General features: G+C 34.0%; 3 protein-coding genes across 4 annotated transcripts; 1 reads left to right on the top strand and 2 right to left on the bottom strand.

Moving 5' to 3' along the window:
- Window positions 1-2,110: 2,110 nt before the first annotated feature.
- LOC142549544 (uncharacterized) lies at window positions 2,111-5,493 on the bottom strand. 2 transcript variants are annotated; one of them, XM_075658534.1, is made up of 8 exons: window positions 5,376-5,493; window positions 4,923-5,288; window positions 4,217-4,702; window positions 3,886-4,035; window positions 3,640-3,789; window positions 3,496-3,543; window positions 2,975-3,411; window positions 2,111-2,903 (listed from the first exon to the last, which is right to left on the bottom strand). In XM_075658534.1, the coding sequence occupies exons 1-8, from the start codon at window positions 5,389-5,391 to the stop codon at window positions 2,256-2,258; spliced, it is 2,301 nt and encodes a 766-aa protein (XP_075514649.1). In that variant the 5' UTR covers window positions 5,392-5,493; the 3' UTR covers window positions 2,111-2,255. The 2 variants fall into 2 exon arrangements, with proteins under 2 accessions (XP_075514649.1, XP_075514648.1); XM_075658533.1 differs by having other exon boundaries at window positions 3,496-3,556; window positions 3,641-3,789.
- Window positions 5,494-11,629: 6,136 nt separating this feature from the next.
- On the top strand, window positions 11,630-12,653 carry LOC142549543 (protein MKS1-like). Its single transcript, XM_075658532.1, has one exon. It carries the CDS (start codon window positions 11,788-11,790, stop codon window positions 12,451-12,453), a length of 666 nt encoding a protein of 221 aa, XP_075514647.1. The 5' UTR covers window positions 11,630-11,787; the 3' UTR covers window positions 12,454-12,653.
- Window positions 12,654-15,074: 2,421 nt separating this feature from the next.
- On the bottom strand, window positions 15,075-18,934 carry LOC142549542 (uncharacterized). The gene is made up of 6 exons (XM_075658531.1): window positions 16,897-18,934; window positions 16,713-16,803; window positions 16,470-16,627; window positions 16,249-16,383; window positions 16,065-16,158; window positions 15,075-15,918 (listed from the first exon to the last, which is right to left on the bottom strand). Exons 1-6 carry the CDS (start codon window positions 17,761-17,763, stop codon window positions 15,356-15,358), a joined length of 1,908 nt encoding a protein of 635 aa, XP_075514646.1. The 5' UTR covers window positions 17,764-18,934; the 3' UTR covers window positions 15,075-15,355.
- Between the last annotated feature and the right edge of the window lie 496 nt (window positions 18,935-19,430).

Genomic DNA, 19,430 nt, shown 5'->3' with positions numbered 1-19,430 from the left:
TATACATGTCGGTATAATGGTACAAATCTCGTACAATATTTATTCATTTCAACTAAATTTCAGTAGCCATCTCAAGTACTGAAAAGCCATCTATTATAAGTCCGGATCTCCACGCTATTTGTAATCTCTCATCCTTTTCCTGATCCTGATCCTGCCCCACCTGTTGTCATGCACGCATACAAACAAGACAACAGCCGGATAACTCCGATGAGAAATACATCCCAGTATAAACAATGTAAACATGCAATCAGATAAAATCATATATCAAAGCATGAAGCATATATCAATATCATGTATCAAATCAGAAGACATATATCGATATAAAGCTGTAAATAAAACTCTAGACTCGTCATCTCAGACTCGGCTCATTTCTAATATAGGGATCCCGGTACCTGGATATGGGCACCTATATCGAATTTCAGCGATAGGAATGAATCAACTCCTAAGCGACATCGATATAAACCAACATCCAGTGTCTCGACGAATCTGCCGAAGAATTGGCACATCAGCCAATGACTAGGCACATCAGCCTATGACTCGACACCTGCTCTGCTATAAATCAATAGACTAAGCATATCAATATCAAGAATTGCAAATATCAATGCAATATAGTTCAGTATGTGATTTTGGGAAACTCAAGTTGAATAAAACTCGAGTTGTGCAATCCCGAATCAACATTGATTTATACCTTTCTTTCTATCACTCTGACTCCGTCGAAGTCTCAGATTCAATGCCTGTCAATATCAATCTGGCAATAACAATATCGAAGGTATCGTATCAATATACAACTCAGATCAATACTGGATATAATCAGAACTGAACCAAATTCTGTTTCAACAGCATAACTGCACAATCTCAATATAGCCAGCAATACAGTCTCAATCAGATATCAATCCCAACATCTCATAATCAATAACGATACAAATTTGATATCATATCTCAATCAATTCAACTCAGAAAATCATAACAATTCTATACGGTATCCGTTATTCAATCCGGTTTCGATTATACGATGTCTAACATATCAGAAACACCATATATGAATCATATCTGATTCCTTCCATATCATAATTTCAAATAATAACCAAACGTAACAAAACTGATGTCCAGTTGAAGCTCTCGTCGATAGCAACCCGGTACTGAAGTCGGATTCAAAATCTAACGGACGGATCGAAATATAAAGACGTAAGGATTTTTCACAAGTTCTCAGGAGCCTTTCTCGATTCTTCTTTTCTGAAATTCTGAAGGATTCGTACATATATATATATATATAGGTCATGCATGAGAAGGCTAGGTGGCTCTTCCTTCACGCTGCACGTCTCGCGCATATGCGCGACCTCAACCGGCGCATATGCGCGAGACCTACTGGTCTCGGCGATAAGCTTCTCGACAGCTCGCGCATATGCGCGAACCCTCGCCGCGCATATGCGCGAGGTTCTCTGGACTTCACACTTGTTCCTCACACAGCTCACGCATATGCGCACCCTCACTCCGCGCATATGCGCGAGGTCTTCTGCCCATTTCGCGCATGTGCGTCAATGGTACTGTCCTCGCACACATTTCATGTATTTTCTCGTCTTTCCAGGTCCGATCCTTTCCGTCCATAATAACAGTAATTTATAAATCAATAATCGCAATTTATCAATAAAATTCTGGGCATTACAGTAACCGAATTAACTTATTAGTTTGTATAAAAATTGTGATTTAACTTTAATTATATATATAATTTTTCTTAAACACTACCATCTATACAAATGCATAAAAACATAAAATCACACACATCACAAATGTATAAGTTTTGTTTGAACACAATTAATACGATTTTAAATTAAAAATTAAAATATATATAAAAATTGATAAATAATAAAAAATTATTAAATAATAATATTTAGTATATCGGTTAATTTGATTAACCAATTTCAAAATTTTGAAAATCGTAACGAACCGAATTAACCCATATAACCGAATTTTTTTAATTTGAAAACCGAATTTCCGAAATAACCGAACTGAATTTCCGAAATAACTTAACCGAATTTCCGAATTGGCTCGGTTCGGTCGGTTAATTCGGTTTAACCGAAATCTTGCTCGATCCTACATACATACATATATATATATATATACATATATATATATATATACCTCTGATTTGATTTTTAAGGAAATATTTTCATTATTATCTTTAAAAATACAAAATCAGACAAATTTATTATATATCTTGTAAAACGTCATTTGTGAACCAAACTAAGCGTCTTTTGTTAGCTAGAATATTCCTGGCCTAGGCTTGAATAACGATGCAAGTGTTTCTTCGGTTTATCGAAAATCCCTGATCCATAAGTTCTATATATCATCTCGAGCAAGAGAGGAAACTGCAGACCCGAGAAAAGGGCTATCGGAACGGTGGAGACCACGATGATCGGAACTGTAACCCAAGCCAATTCTTTGTGCAAAATCAAGTATAATGCAGATCCAAACGATGCCATCATGGTAACTAAAGAGAAGAACAAGCATATAAGCCCAGCAATCAGCTTTGTTGGCAATGACTTGAGAAAATCTTTTTCTGCATATCTTGCCGTAAGAATTCCCAAGAACATCAGCACTGAAGTTGAGGAACTGAACATTGATATTGCATTTGAAACCATAAAGCACAGAAAGATACGTCTTTCGGATATTAATAAATTTGGTACTCCCTTAGGATTTGTGCTACCTGGTACTGTGAAAACTGTGGTGAACATAACCGCAGCAATGAGGGTACCCACAATCAAACTTGATCCGGCTGTGTTCTTCATCCATCTTTCCGCGTCTTTGAACAGATTCTTGTGTTCTTCGCTGAATAGCATTTCTGGTGTTCGATTGTTCTCGTTCATTTCTTCTTTCAGCTTTGGCTGTACAATCTTTTCCACTTCCTGTACGAACAAAGTAGAAACTGTGTGAAGAGGGAGTTTCTCATGCCTATGTGAGTGATCAAGAAAATTACCTTAAACCATTGAAGTTCCCTTTGCATCTGAAGAGCTGCCCCTGATACACGTTCAAGTTGAGAAGCAGGTGATAGTTTTGCTGCTAAATGTAGATAGTTATTGCCAAAAATATCGTGTCTACGAGCCATTATGCTCTTCTTTGTCCCTAAATCATAAATGAGGCTAAAAATCTTCTCCTGTCGCAGAATGATTGCATGTGAAAATATTGTTCTTCCTTTTTTATCTTTTCTCCAAATGATTTCAGGTTGGTATTTTATCATTTCCGTAATGAACTCTACGATTCCGTAGTTGATAGCATCGTAGATTATTTTGTCGATGTCCATCTTTTCAAGCTGTGACACGTCCAATTTTTTCATTTCCTTGAAAACGCAAGTTAGGAGCTTAACAGCTTCATCATGCACTAATTTCCTGTGATGTATATGCCTGATATCTGGAACTGAATCAAGAAAATATCAATAAAATCAAACTTGCTTTTTCTTATATGAAACACACACAAAAAGGCATTCTTGATTATACATACCAATACATCGTAAAATACTCCACCCCAGTCCGTGCAACAATCTCACTACTGCTCTTTTTACAGGTGAAATGGGATTTGTAGTTGTTAGAGAAGCATCAAATATTTACATTTGAATCATTTATCATCTTTAAAAAGTTATATCACCTTGAGATTTCATTTTCAGGCCTCTATGCGCTATTTCAGTGATTTCTTCATCACTTGATTCACGAATTTCAATACGGTAATCTTTGGAAGTGCTCCACCTTCTAATTTGCGACACACGTTCATCTTCCCATGGTGAATGTATCCTTGCACCTTGTTTTACAATAAATCATTCATCAGAAATCTTAAGCCTTTTGAAATACAAGAAGCTAGTGATAAAATTATAACATACATATATGTCACACTTACAGGAGTAGATCCATTTCTCCCATATTAGAAGCTTATTTCCACTAGGGAACGCACAAGGCTTATGAGCCAATATTCTGAGTGTTTGGTTTCCATTATGGTCAGGGGTTACACCCAATCGTGGATACCGTTTTAATAGCATCGAAGCAACATCTAAAGTAAGTAGAGGCTCAAAATTAAAAAGGCAAATCAAAGATGCAATGCAAAGCCTTCGTCTGCAATTTATATATTATTTTTACATTTCCTATTATGAGTCTGAATGCACCTAATGCCTGAAGTTTTCTAAGTTGGGGTGTATTCATTGAACAAGACATGTAAGAAAGAGTTTTCTTACCATAAATTTCAGCAGTAATAAGACAATTAAGCAGCGTGGCTCCATTCTCTCCCTTTTCAGGACTTAGTTCATCCTTTGGCGTAACTTCGTAGAAATAATGGACGATATGTTTCTGTCCATACTGTGCAGCAACAATTACCGGAAGGTGCCCATCTTCATGTTCATTTGACATTCTAAGCAAGTGCTGATTTTTGCTTACCATTACCTTTGCTAGTTTCTCGGCACCAGATATAGCAGTTAGAGACAGTGCTGTGGCACCGTAATCATTGATAAATTCCAAGTCCTTCGGTTCCATCAACTTCACCAACTCTTCTGCGATTCTCATGTGCCCAGATAAAATAGCAATGTGAAGAGCTGTATCGTTATGCGATGAAACTCTTGCCCTCACACCATGTGGCCTTTGTTGAAGGAAATCTAATGTTGCATTCAAATCACCTGCTTCAATTATCTTGTACAAGGACTCGTATTCAAGGTATTCACATCTTCCTGAAGAAAAAAAAAACATTACTAAAGTGAGTTGAAGAGGAAAAAATGAACAAAATAGAAGCATGCTAGGCATTCTCAGATCCTCTGTTGCGGTTCATTTTCAAATTAAAATAACAGGAGATTCAACAAAATATCTGAATCATATGAACGAAAAGGAGAACCATGAAACAATTAGGCTCAAACTGTTGACAGTTTTCGGTGTTAAATGATTTAAGCCTACCACCATGATCTTCCATAGAACTATCATCTTCATGATCAGAAAAATGTACTGCATGTGGCTTCTGTGTCTTTTCAGCCAAGTGATTCCATGCATAACGTGCAGAAATACGTTCTTCTTTAAACTTCGAATACACTCCCGGTCCAGACGACATTTTGATAGCATGCAGGGCAAGTGCATTTTTCTTCTTCCATTCCTCATGTTCGTGTTTTTGTGACTTATCTGGTTCAGCCTCTTTTCCTGAAACAACACCCCAGAGATCGTGGCCAACTAGATAATTTTTAAGGCACAGTTTCCAGTGATCATAGTTGTCCTCTGTGAGTTCCTCTGGCACAATCCCAAAACCTGCTCCACTTGACTTACCATTACCTGCACAAAAATGATCGGCAATGTTCTATAGAAATGGGCAATAATAAAAGATGCCAAAAATTTGTGATGTATATTAAGGCTTCTTACTCGAATTCCTTGTCATTTTTGGAAATTTGTTGTTCCTAGTTGAACTCTGAAAGAAACATATAAGAACTTATCCACCATCTACAGCTCTCATTTACACAGTGACATGCATATATATATATATAGATATTTTTCTGTGGCAAAGTTGCTTTCCGAAACCCACGTCTTTCACATTTTTTACTTTTTTAGTCCTCGTGCATGTATTTAGTTCTTATGGACCACTTTATTTAATGGAAAAACGATGCATTTTGTCAAAAACGTGTCAAATTTTTTGGGCGGCGGTAAAAAAGGAAAATCGCTTCATTCGTTCATATGGGAGAATTTCACTTATAAATAAGTGTGTCGTTTGTATTGTAATATTATTAAGGGAGATTTTCTTAAATAGACCTCACATAATTATTGTAATCAATTTTAGTCTTCAGTTAAATTAATTTATCAAAATAGTCTTTTTATCATATCAAATTACATAGATATCCCCTATCATTTAAATTCTATTGACCATCAATTTCTTTATCTCAAACCCTTTATTTGATTTTTGCAATTTCTCGAATAATCTTATGAATTTGATGCATTTGGACATAGAGTGGTGACAATTTGAGATAATTCTTTTGTCGAGTATCATTGTTATGCATTTTATTTTTTGAAGGTTTGTTGTGCATACTCATAAACTGTTAGCATGGAATAAAGTAGAGACTTAATTGAGACTATCAGATTTTTTGTTTATATTTGTATAAACTCACATTGATGTAATTATTATGTTTCATAACCATGGTGATTGGTGATTTTGTTTATATTATTTTAGATTAGCAACAATCGTAATTAAAATATTATAACCTTGGTGGTTTCGTATGCACTAATTCAAACTAACAATTCATAATTTTATTAAAATATGTTTATTGATATAATTAAGTAGTATTAAAAAATTAATATATTATAAATTAAATAAAACAGAACAAATATTAAATCAACTGTTAAAGAGAAATAATTGATAATTAAACAAATGAATCACGAAAATGAAACATGTGTATTCATAGAAAAAGGGTATTTTAAGATTTTTTTAAAATTAAATAAGACATAATGTAAAATGTGTAATAAAGAAAGCCATTTTTGAAATTATGACTTTGAAATAGACTAGAATAATCAATTTCCGACCTTGACTTACCACATTCGCCATATAACAAGGTCGAACGGATTCAAAAAAGTGAAGGACATGACGTTAATTTCTTCAAGACCGTGTTACACAGCACAAAATGTGTAGACGCATGCTAATGGCTTTCCACATGCATGTGCCAATAGAAATCCGACGGCACTGCTAATCATATCTGCGATGATCAAACTTAAATAACACGTGAGTTCAATTGTGAAACACACTTTGGTCGGACAAAGCACCATAATCCCCTTTATTTTGACTCCTTCAAATCAAGAAAACAGAAATCATACCCCATCAACACCGGCCAGCATTCCGAGTGAATTGAATGATAGTAATGGAGAAGATTCGTGGTAAAATTTGATGCCATAAAAAATGTCTGGAGGCAACTTTGACTCGAAGGTGCCAAGACTTTCTGTTCATTGAACATGTCGGAGCTCGGGTATGACTCAATTATTTTGATAGTCGGATGGAAGCATGGATGGCCTAAGAATCAACAGCAAAAGTCTGCAAGACATGTAATATGGACATTTCATCATATTCACGTTGTAATACCAAATTTCATGGGCTTGATGTTACTGACTAAACTGTGAAAAACAGGCTTCATTGAAGAAAAACAACAATCAGTCTAATTATTGTGTAACCTAAGCATTAGGCCTATTAGTAGCATTAAAGCACACCTATATCAAGAAATCAACCAAATCATGAATGAGTGAGCTAGTATTCAATACAAGTGGTTTATCATAGATTTCAAGTGTAATAAGAAAAGTGAGCAGCGACCAGCGGACTCCATCCCCAACAATTCCTGGACTTAGCTCGAGCACATCTTTTTTTCACTTTGTACGCTACATTGGGAGTGTTTCTGCACCTATTCAAATATCATTGGATCATGTGAGTTTCTCAATTTTTTTTTTTGAAAGTTGATATATATGTTAATGATATAAAGACTAATAATTAATAACATCGTAAGAGAAAAAATATTCCAAATATAGCATAAACTAGGTTGATTTCATCCTACATGTAGGAGCACTATCTCCATGATAGAATCAAGGGCCCAAATTTAGCCATACATACATGGGTCCACTAATTTTTTTAAAATCACAATGTGTGTGAATCTTGTCCATCCAAATCATGTGGGGCATTGCCCCCACATGTAGCATCGAAGCTACCCATAAACTACCCCATAATTATGGATCAACATTATTGAAGGATGTTCAAAGCTCCTTAACTACATAGATGAACATCAATGGATTATAGAAACATTTTTTATGTTGACACCTAATTGTCTGATGTTCTCGTGCATCAGAGCATCGTTTACGAAAATAATTCATTTTTAGAAATACTATATAAAAGTATAGATATATACTATGGGAATAATGATTAAAGAATATAAACCCCCACATTTTTTTCTATAGAAAACCTCCCGTATTATATATATTAATATTTTATTCAATCGTGAAATATTAAAATTAGCAAGTATGATCGTTTAAATAATTATTTAAAATTATTGATATAATGAATATATTTAATTATTATATAAAAAATAAATTATTTGATATCATATTTAATAAGTAAGGATAACAAATTGCATTCAAATTGAATTATTTATTATTGCATTCGATATATTGATTCAATGAGATTGTTATTAATAAAAATAAAAATATATATTAAAGAACCATATAGTATTTGTATATCAAAATTTTGAAGAATAAAGAAATATTTTTCAAAAAATAAAAAATATCGTTTATTAGATAAAAATTTTGACTTAAAATTTTAATTATTTTTTGAACATTTTTAAAATATTTATACTAAAGTTCTAATTAAATAATAATAATAATAATAATAATGCTAATAAAAAATAATAAAAATATCAATGTATGAACAATCAATATACCAAAAATTCACAATGACATTTTTCAACTAAAAAGTTGAAAAGCGTAATATTATACAAAAATTTTATGTTACGGTTTATTTAATATTTTAAGTGAGCATGAAGAACTAAATATATAAAATTAACGCAAACTCAAAATCATAATCGAAATTAAATAAAACAATACAATCAATACAAGCATTTAAGACATTGTTATTCACACTCCACTTTTTTTTTTTAAATAAACTTCATATTTTTTTTACTCTAAAATATCTATGTGTCATCAAATAATTTTTCAATATATTCTATATAAACACATAATTTCTTTTATATATTTTTATTTTATTAAATATAAGAAATATTAAAACTAATTCTCAAAAATACTTATGAGATTGTTTCATTTGTGAAACATTTCACATAAGTCTTACTCAAATTAGTGTAAGTAAATATATTTTTTTCTACATTGAGTAATTTTTCGTAAATATGTTGACAAACAATTTAATTGGAATATTAATTTTTAAATTTTGTTAAGTATTGTAACAAATTATTATTAAATAATAATGTTTTTAAATATTTTTCTTCAAAAATATATTGTAGAAAATTTCGAGATAGTTTCTTTCTTTTAACATAATTATTTTTTGTTAGGATCAAATGATTATCATTAGGTCAAAATTTATTGCTATTATCCAAGAAACAACTTTATTTCTTTATAATTGCGATAGTGCATAGTGCACTTACTTGAGTGCTAATGGGTTGGGCTATTAGGCCTATGAGCTCGGAAAGATACATGTCTATTTGTTAGTGTTGTCTCGTATTTTTTATAGATCAGTCTTACCATTCCCCTACTGTCTGCCATATGCCCAGCATAGATAGTGTTACTTGTTAAGATTTGGTGTTACTATTTTACAGCCAACATGCCAACCAGATCAAGCGATGCAATGTCAGTAGCTTGAAGCATGAGAATTTCTCAAGAGGTCATTCATCTCAGTACTACTCTCACTTATCCATGCTTAACCCAATATTCCTAACCCGGAGACTTAAATTCATGACCTCGTTATGATATCAATTGTTATGATCAGAAGCTATAAATGTTAGCCAAGAAGTAACTTTATTTTCTTATACTTGTGGCATTGTAGATTGCATCACACATATTTGGGTGCTAATGGGTCACGTTTTTAGGCCCATGAGTTCGAGACGTGTGTCTATCTGCTATTGATGTCTCATATACCTGAGAGATCGGTCTTACAATTTTCTTACCGTTGGCCATGTTTCCAACAGAGACAATATTACCCGTAAAGATCTAACATCATTTTTTTACGGTTAATCTAATCAACCAGATCAAGAGACGTAACATCGAAATCTTGAAGCATGAAAACTTCTCATAAAGTCATTCATTTGAGTTCTACTCTAACTCATCCAGACTTAACCCAATAAGTTCTAACTAAATTATAATAATATCGATGTATAGACCTTCAATATACCAAAAAGTCATGGTGGCATTCTTCACTAAAAATTTGAAAAATATAGTATTATATAAAAAAATTATAGTTTATTTTATATTTTAGAGAGTATAAAGAACTTAATATATTAAAGTTACATAAAATCTAAAATCGAAACCGAAATTAAATTAAATGATACGATTAATGCATTCATCTAAAAAAAATATATTACACTTAATATGTATTTCTTTACTCTAAAATGCTTAATATATCCTCAAATTATTTTAAAAAATATTGATATAAACATATAATATCTTTTTATATATTTTTATTTTATTAAATAAAAGAAAATATTAAAAATATTTCATAAAAACTCTTATGAGACAATCTCGTGAGTCGATTTTAAGACAAATCTTCTACCCGACCGACTCATGAAAAATATTATTTTATATCAAAATATTATTTTTTACTCAAAATATAGATCGAATCGACTCGTCCCGTAAATATAGATTTATTAGACCGTCTCACATGAGAATTACTCAAACTAATTTAGGTAAATTTATTTTTCTGCTTTAGATAATTTTTCATAAATATGTTGACAAATAGCTTAATTAGATTATTTATTTCTAACATTTATTTAAGTATCGTAACACATTATTGTAAAATAATAACTTTGTTAGTATTTTTTTCTTCAAAAATATATTATAGCAAATTTTAAAATATTTCTTTCTTTTCCAATAATATTTTTAAATTTTTACTTATAATATTTATTTAATTTAATAAATTGTAATATTTATATAATTTATATTTATTGTATGTCGTCGTAGATTTAAGTTTTTTCGAATTAATTTATCTTTAGTAAAATAACAAATATTTGTATTATCTTTTATTGTAAATTATTATTTTAATCATATATATAAATATGTTAATATATTTGTGTTTAATACTCTTTCAAAATCAATATATTTAAATAAATATATATAAAATAATGAAAAATATTATTATTTTATAAAAATTAATTAATGATATTAGAACTTGAAACATTATTAAATATAATTTAATTGACATTTATTTTTTTTAGTATAAATTTTTTTTGACAAAAACCTATTATATTTTGTAAGGGCTTCCACAATGGGTGGGTGTTATAACACTCATCAACTCATCAAAAAGCGTGAGGTCCACTGCCACATACATTATAACAACATATCTCTTTTACTCACACTCTTTTTAACATTCAAACTCATTATATATGGGTCCCACAGTCCACTTATTACATAAATATGTTTTAAATATATTTTTACATTATTTAAATCATTATTCTAGTTTTAACGAGCATCTTAATTTTTAATAAAATAAATTTATTAATTTTAATAAATAATATTAACTTTTTTAAAAATATATGAAATTGAAATAGCAAAAATATATGAAATTGAAATCGAAAAAAAAGTCAAAATTTAAAATTTTAAAAACAAAATTAAAATAATTCAATGTCAACAAAGTAGCGACGGATGTTTAGCGACGGTTTTTAAAAAACCGTCGCAATTTGTCCAATTTTTTAAAAAAAATAAACTGACAGAGGGGCGTTCAAACAACTGAACGCCTCTCTCTCTCCTGTGAGTGGGCGTTAACGCCCACTCTTAACATCTATTTAACACTTCATTGTGGGTGCTCTAACAACATTATATATAATATATATATGGTTTAGAAAATAAAAATCTAAATTTATGTTATATAATATATATATATTATGTTTTAGAAAATAAAAATCTAAATTTATGTTAAAACTTTTTAAAAAGGTGGGTTTATTTTGATTTATTGTGGCCGGTGGCAACTGGTGACTTTGCTGGAGTTTCACACTGTTCCCTTCTTTTCAGATGACAGCGATATTTCACAATGATGCTCTGATCTTGCGCTAAGCGACGACGCTGATTTCTTTGAATCCAGCTCACATCGTAGTTGATGGATCCTCCGGAGGTTTTCTCCGCCAGCGCAGGCTGCGGGAACAGGCCACCGCCCAGAAAGGAGCTGCAGGGCCCTCGCCCCGCCGTACTCAAAGTCAACAAAGACTCTCACAAGATCAGAAAACCTCCTGTTCCGCCGCCAGCCCACAGCCAAGCACCGCAAGAACCTTCTCTTCCGGAAGACCGGCAGCCGGTCATAATCTACGCGGTTTCTCCCAAAGTCATACACACCACCGTCACCGACTTCATGAAATTGGTCCAGCGCCTAACCGGGAACGCTTACTCAGCCGCAAATTCCGGCGGAGCACCTGGGGACCTCTCCCCGGCTGCTCGAATAGCTTCCATAGAGCAAACAAGCGCATCTCCTAAAGATAGAGAAATAATCACAGCTAACAGCTGTAATCCTACTGGTGTTGATGATATCATGTGTCATATTCTTGAAAGTGACGACGTTGAAGTGGGTCCAGTTCCCGGAATACTATCTCCGGCGCCGGAAGCTCTGCAACCTATATTGCCCGGATTTTTCTCTCCTGGGGCGGACCCATTTTCGATGATGGGTTACAATAACATGTTCGTACCTAGTCCATCGACGCTGTTTTCTGCTCCAATGGTGTCTCCTTCGCCATCTTCTTGCGATCTCTTCAATCCATTCTTTGACTTTTAGATAAGTGAATTGTCTCTGTCCCGCTCTTCTTTATTTATTTGTTTATTTATTTTTATTATTACTTTGATGTAATTTAGCATAATTTTCTTGATCAAGAAAGTGGGATAGTGGAATATTTGGGAATTGGGAGCATGTATACTGCTTGGAGCTGACTCTTGATCAGGGAGGAAAAATGAATCTCGAAATTGTTTAGTTGGAAATGTTTTCAATTGTATTTAACCAATTGTTAAATTTGCAGTTTAGTTGGAATTATAATCATAAAGATTCTATTCTATTATATTCTTAATATGATCACATCATTGTCTCTGAATCATATGCCATTTTTGAACTGGTATTGGGAGATAGACACTGTATGTTCACCTGTCCTAATGTTTACAATGGAAGAATTTGTACTTGTTGGAAGACTATATGTCTTAATTAATGTGCGTGGCTTAAGTTTTGATATAAGATGATAATGTTGGAGGCTAAAATTTCTTGAATCAGACACTAGTCATTTTTCAGAAGCTATATCTTACAGTAACGGTACAACTCATATTTCTTCTAACCACACAATACCTCAGAAAACCATGTTGTTGCGCCAGTGGGTACAATTATTGATCCTAGAAAACTTAATACCGCTTATGAAATGTTGGAAATGTTTTAGGTTATGGCCTATAAAGGTGCTACATGTGAGATAGTGAAAGAATTCACTAGTCAAGTCAAGTAGAACATTAAGCATGCAAGATAAGGAATATGGACTGTCAACATTGTGGAGAGGTATATATCCAGTAGATGCATAGATTAGTATTACTGTTACATCATATGATCAGATCTAATCTAATTGTCGGTTGTCTCGGCTGGCCACAATATTGAATCCGGTGTTTGTGACCTGTAGTTAGTTTTCATTCTCCATTTATGAACCATCCCTTTTGCGACATATACTTATTTTTGATCCTGGTTAGCATTATATTCAACAGCATGATTCATGTGCTCTACATTTAGTTTCCAATAATACTCATAAAAAATCTAGTATATGAGTATGAATTAATCATTCAAGTAACATGAACAAACCTTGGTAAAAGCCTTACATTCTGTAATCACGTTTTGGAGAGATATACTAGCAGTTTTCCAATGCACACTAGCCTGTACGACTTCTGATGCAGGAGCAAAATCACCATTGAAACATGGCATGTGTTTCTTCTCAACTGAAATCACAATTGGAAATTTGATCTTCACCAATGCGGTTTTGTCCTGCAAGCATTAACCTTCTTGTGTACCAGCAAGTTTTCTTGTTCCACTGTCTTTTTCTAGCTCCTTGAGCTTGTAGGAGTGACAAAATTGGGAATTCGAAGTGTTGTGATTTGGTATGGGCAAATTCCATAGTTTGGTTCTAGGCAGGCGTCAAGGAGCTTGATCCAATGTACATGGAATAATTTTGATCTCCAGGTTGAGAACAAGTCAAATTATGTGGTGTTTGATCGATTTGTGGGATTGAAAGGTCTAAAGCATTGGTTCTACTGCCTTTTCTTGTAGTATTTTGAACCTCAGGTGCAGTCGTTACTTATCAGAAGTTGGGTGAGGTTAGACTCATTATGGGAAGCTTTCCCAACATCTATCATTTCATTTAAAAGCACCAAATGATAATTGGTAACGAATCTGCTGCTTTTGAAGACCAAGAATCCGGCTTCTGTCAGATCCAGAGCTCCACGTTATCAATTTTTGCATGCACCCTCGGCTCTCAACGATCAACATGCACCATCCACCACCAAGGTTATGCTGGATGTCCCATAGAAATTCAGTAGGGAAAACACAGATATCAAGTCAACAGAGTTGTCGGAACCATAGTTTTCAAAATCAGACAGTTAAACTGGAGAAGTGAACCGTGTGATACTCGGGTCCGAGTTGTTTAATTAACTGGATTGTCATTGTCCCATAAAATACCCAAAAATATTTGATGGGCTTTTATTTAAACCGGTGGTCCAATTAGTCAAATTTCCGGGGTTATTTCATATTAAAAATTTAGTCAAATATTAGTAAATATAAGGGAAGACTTAAGGAATTAACCTCACCAAAATGAAAGAGCCAACAACTCTCAAGTAGAAAACTTCTACAAGTGCAAGAGAAATGTGTCATCCGTGTCCTACATTGTTTTCAAATGGTATTTGAAATGGTTTATAACAATTTAAGTTAATCATTTTGATATTATAGATGGATACCGAGTGTTTGTTATAAGTCGATGTCGTGCAATCGTGGGCCGTCTCGCGACAAGTTAAAAGTTATGTCATGACTAACATTTTGTGTTCAAATGTTATTTTTTGTTCTTGGAATGGGATGTTGGCCTATACTTTCTTTGTCTATGATAGATAATCAAGTGGACCAAGTGTATATGTACCTATTTAGATAAAGGTACTCCGGCTTTACAGAATTTTAGGAAGGCCCCCACATGAATAATTTTGTAAAAGGTAGATATTTTTATAATTATTTAATTTACTCATATTTTAAAGCCATTCTCAAACATTAGGGATCATCCATCCTCATTTAGAAGTATATGAAGCACTTATCACAACATCAAAGTCAAAAAATATTAATGGATTTATACTAAAATATTTGAAATATATATATAAGCAATTAACTATTATCATTTCTGCTAAATATGTCATTTACATTTGAATTTTGGGAAAAAAAAAAAAAAAAAACTGAACAGCTTGTTGTTTCCATGACCTAAAAGTACAATGGCCAAGAATCTTCATGGCCTTCTGCTGATACAGAAATAAAATAACTGAAATGCAGAAGAACATTTTGAACAAACTTCCCAACAGGGGATCATACAAAGCAATTCCATATTTATTCTGCAACTGATCCTCCCTCGGTCAAAATTTGAACGGATGAACAGTCGTCTTATTTTCAATGAAAATACCGACTCTCAAGTTCTAATTGGGAGTCCGTAGTTGTGGAACGTCCTGATCGTGCCATCCCAATTGGCTGTCACGAAAACGAGACCCCATGTAGAGGATATCATTCTTGAGCTATGGTTGTCAACCTTGTGCTGATGAAGATGATGATCACCGTAGTCGTTGCATGGCTTACAATCCTGCTCGCCGGAGGAAAAATCCCATGGTGGAAGTTTCTCTTCGGGCCATGTTATCGAGCCCTTGGACGAACCATCCATGGAAAACCAATTTGCTAGGGAGAACCGTTCCGAATCCCACAACCTTGATGGGGAACTTTGGTTATTCTTTGTTGCCAAACCTGAATTAGAACTGCCATGGTTTTGCTCTGTGTGGAACTCTGACCAGGGTATGGCCACAGACACACCTTCGTAGAAGAAGTGCTCAAACGAACGAATAGATTTGGCTTGTTTCGATGTTCGGAAGGATATATCATCACTGTTCCACATATAGATGCGGGAGTCCTCCCCCACGGATATGATGTGCCTTCCATCAGATGTAAATGATGCCGACATCTGAGTACCAGATTTTGCCAAGCCTGTAATGATCAAGATTCACCGATCAAATCATATGTAAATATAAGACCGAGCGTCTGCGGCTATACTTGGCAATAATAGTGCAGTTCATTTTTTTTAATTGAAAACCAGCTCAAATATCATATATATGTTCAAATGAGCTCTATACCTCTGTATTTTCGGACAACCTCAAGCCCATCAAGAATTCGAATCTTGGAGTCCTCTGATGTTATCATCACTCTTCGAGGGTCATCTTTAAGAAACTGAACACGAAAGATGCATATGTTAACTTAGCCGATAACAAGGACCATAAAAATGTAAAATACCAGGAAATTGGGATCGATGATGCACACCTGGATGCCAGTAATTTTGTTGCCAGATGATTTCTTTCTTCCAAGAAAGTTTATCTCAGCATTTAGCAGCAACTCATCGGGCGCCGATGTTTCGTAGAAACGACACGTACCGGAAACTGAACCAACTACAAAACCCTGTAAGAAACAATGGGAAAACTTTTACACAATTTGAAGGTAGAAAAATTCATTAGAATTCAAGATCAACGTATATAGCACCACACCTTTCCGCTAGGTTGGTAGGATACCGCGGTCACGATATCATGAGCATTTATCCAATCCTCGACTCTCCCACTCGTAACTCCCCAAATTCGAATTTTACCGTCTATCGAACCACTGACGAAGTAGTTCTCATCAACAGGATTGAATTGAACACAAGTCACTGAAAAAATTCAAGAATTTCTCAAGCAATGGAACATAATAAGTTTAAAAAATAAAAGAATCACAGAAGCATAGAAGATAATTACCATAATTGCTGTGATGGAAAACACCGAGGCAATCATCAGAGTCTACTCTCCACAATCGAACTGTTCTGTCCATTGATGACGATAGAAGATACTGCAATAAGGAAAAAAGAATATAAGAAATCTTTATAAGATACAAATAAGATTAATATCAAGTACAACACTGGAACATCAGCGATTCGCTTACATTAGAATTAGACCATGCAAGGTCCAAAACATCACTGCTATGTCCCCGGAAAGTCCGCACTGGCTTCTCTTCAATGAAGAAAGTCTTTTCAGGGATGATGATTGATAAATGGCTCGACATTTTCTTAATAGAATTGGTCTTTTTGTCGACATCTTGGCTGCCAAATCTGCATTTCTCAGTATTGGAATCAACATCAAGAGAGCCAACACGCCAGATACGAACTAATCCATCTTGACCTGCACTAGCCAGGTATTGGCCATCAGGACTAAATTTCATGGTCCAAATTAGGCCATTATGAGCATTAATCTCTTGTCCTGCGTAGACAGCACTGCATTCCACACACCGCTTCCCGTTCTGTTTGATTTTAACTTGACTTGAGCTTCGTGAATCAGCAAATGTTTTAAACTCATTTGATGCTTTAACAGCTTGGCTTCTCTTCATCTTCTGTGTCAAATGTCTCCACCACCTCATAGCTTTCTTCGTTCTATTATCCATGATTCCACCCTCTTCAACACTAGCCTGAATTTGATCCATTTCACATTCTTTAACAGATTCAATGTTTGCATTGGGCTCTTCAAGATCATCCAACCAATCCTGGTCCGAATAATCCACCGAAAAACTTGCTTCGCTATTCGATCTTCGTGCTTCAAACGGTAAATTTTCACCATCCCTGGAATCGAACAATCCACAAGAACTCGAAACAGCTCCACTAGATTCAGTAACCCTTTCCGACCCCATTTCCTCAGATTCATCCAAAGCACTAGAACTCTCGATATATCCCATTTTCCATAAGAAATTTTCCCTTCTTTCCTTAACACTCAGCGGCTTCCTCAACCAAATATCATACTCCGACTTCTCACAGGCCATTTCTTCTTTTTCAGAAAAAGCTACCCTTTCGTGAAATAAGAATCCTACATCAAACAAGTAAACTATCCTCCCAAACTGAATGGTTCCACCCTTTATAAATGAACTCAAATACCCAATTTCACGGGCCTAGTTTCGCTCCCTAAACCATGCAAAACAGGGGGATAACCCACAGTAAGGTACATATTATACTCAAATAAGTAAGTCTTTATACTTGGTACCACACTAAACCCAACACCAAAAGATTCCAAATTAAGCTAATTTGGTGTGCCAACAAATCATTAAGCCATAAAATAATGGGAAACCAATGGAAAACAGGGAGACCCGAGGAATTGAAATGGTTGAAAATTTGGTAGTGCACCTAGTAAAATAAATAGCAAATCTTCACAGTATCACCGTCCATTCCTTGATTATGGCTCCAGAACTCTAAATAACACTAATATTAACGCATAAACAAAACAAAGCAGCCCCCACCACAAGAGCCGAATACTCCTCCAAGTTCTTTGTATCTTGACTTGCCAAATGTTTCAAGCTTAAGGAAAGCAATCTTTGGTTTAAATAAATGTACAAAAATATTCAACCTTCACAATAAACAATCCACAAAAGATTGAAAATTCAACAAATGGGCATTGAGATTTGTGAAGCGTGAAGTGGTATTTTGGGGATTTTAGGAGTACACTAGTGGCGAAACACTACAATGCTGCCGATATATATACGCGCGCGCGCGCGCATTATATGGAGGTGCAACACGATCCTAAGTCAAATTTCCCCCACATACGAAGCCCGATGCACCCCCCAAGTTTAGCAAACTAGCTGTAAATACCACATAGAAAACGGGGGTTCATAAACAAAACCCAGTGAGAAAACCAAGAAAAATTCAATGTTGCAGCACACATGAACTGGATTGCAAAATCAAGAAACGAAAATTTCGAAAGATGGGAAATTTAAAAGGTGGTTTCTTTTTCGGCATTGTGTGTCGGGTGGAGATTTATAATTCATATTATTGCTAGCAGGAATCAAAGATCATTATTGTGGGAAAATATTACCTTTTGAAAATCATAAATGGGTTTATATATTTTAGTGCAATAATTGGTTGTTAGAAAATTTGTGGAAAATTGATGTCAAATATCGAAAAAGCAAAATTGAAGGTTGGACAGATGCAGGATTACAGGCTGTTCATTCGTTGGGTGTTTGTTTTCATACAAACAAGCCCGTGGACACTGGGACAATCATTGCATTATATCATTAATTTTTTTAAAAAAAAATTCCTAACTTTATATTTTAATTATGAAAAAATATATATAGAAATAGGATTTTTGACCAAATATCAAATTTTCTGGATATGTGAATTAGTCCTCAAGAAAAAAAAATTCACTTTTTTTAATTTCTTGATTGTTATCCAGTAGGGCAATTACTGCTCCACCATCCTTTCCAATTGCATTTCTTGTCACATATGAGAAACAAATATATGACATTAGCTTTTTATCAATTATAGAACCGTGTGTCAAAAATTACAAGAGTAAATCTCTTGTGAAACGATTTCACGAATTTTTATCTTTGAGACGTGTCAATTTTACCGATATTCACAATAAAAAGTAATACTCTTAGCATAAAAAGTAATATTTTTTCATGAATGATACAAATAAGAGATTCGTCTCACGAAATTGATA

The sequence above is a fragment of the Primulina tabacum genome, chromosome 6, assembly GCF_025594145.1.
Source record: "Primulina tabacum isolate GXHZ01 chromosome 6, ASM2559414v2, whole genome shotgun sequence".
NCBI lineage: Eukaryota > Viridiplantae > Streptophyta > Magnoliopsida > Lamiales > Gesneriaceae > Primulina > Primulina tabacum.
The sequence above is the reverse complement of the archived record's forward strand: the minus strand, read 5'-3'. Positions and strand labels throughout refer to the sequence as shown.

Excerpts from the sequence above, each read along its gene's own strand:
- LOC142549544 (XM_075658533.1), bottom strand. Across the intron at positions 3,790-3,885 it reads GGAGAAATGGATCTACTCCT|GTGCAAGGATACATTCACCA; the intron begins GTAAGTGTGACA and ends TTGTAAAACAAG. Across the intron at positions 3,412-3,495 it reads GAGTATTTTACGATGTATTG|TTCCAGATATCAGGCATATA; the intron begins GTATGTATAATC and ends TTCTTGATTCAG.
- LOC142549543 (XM_075658532.1), top strand. The coding sequence starts at position 11,788 with ATGGATCCTCCGGAGGTTTTCTCCGCCAGCGCAGGCTGCGGGAACAGG.
- LOC142549542 (XM_075658531.1), bottom strand. The coding sequence starts at position 17,763 with ATGGCCTGTGAGAAGTCGGAGTATGATATTTGGTTGAGGAAGCCGCTG. Across the intron at positions 16,804-16,896 it reads TTGCATGGTCTAATTCTAAT|TATCTTCTATCGTCATCAAT; the intron begins GTAAGCGAATCG and ends TCCTTATTGCAG. Across the intron at positions 16,384-16,469 it reads CCTACCAACCTAGCGGAAAG|GGTTTTGTAGTTGGTTCAGT; the intron begins GTGTGGTGCTAT and ends TGTTTCTTACAG.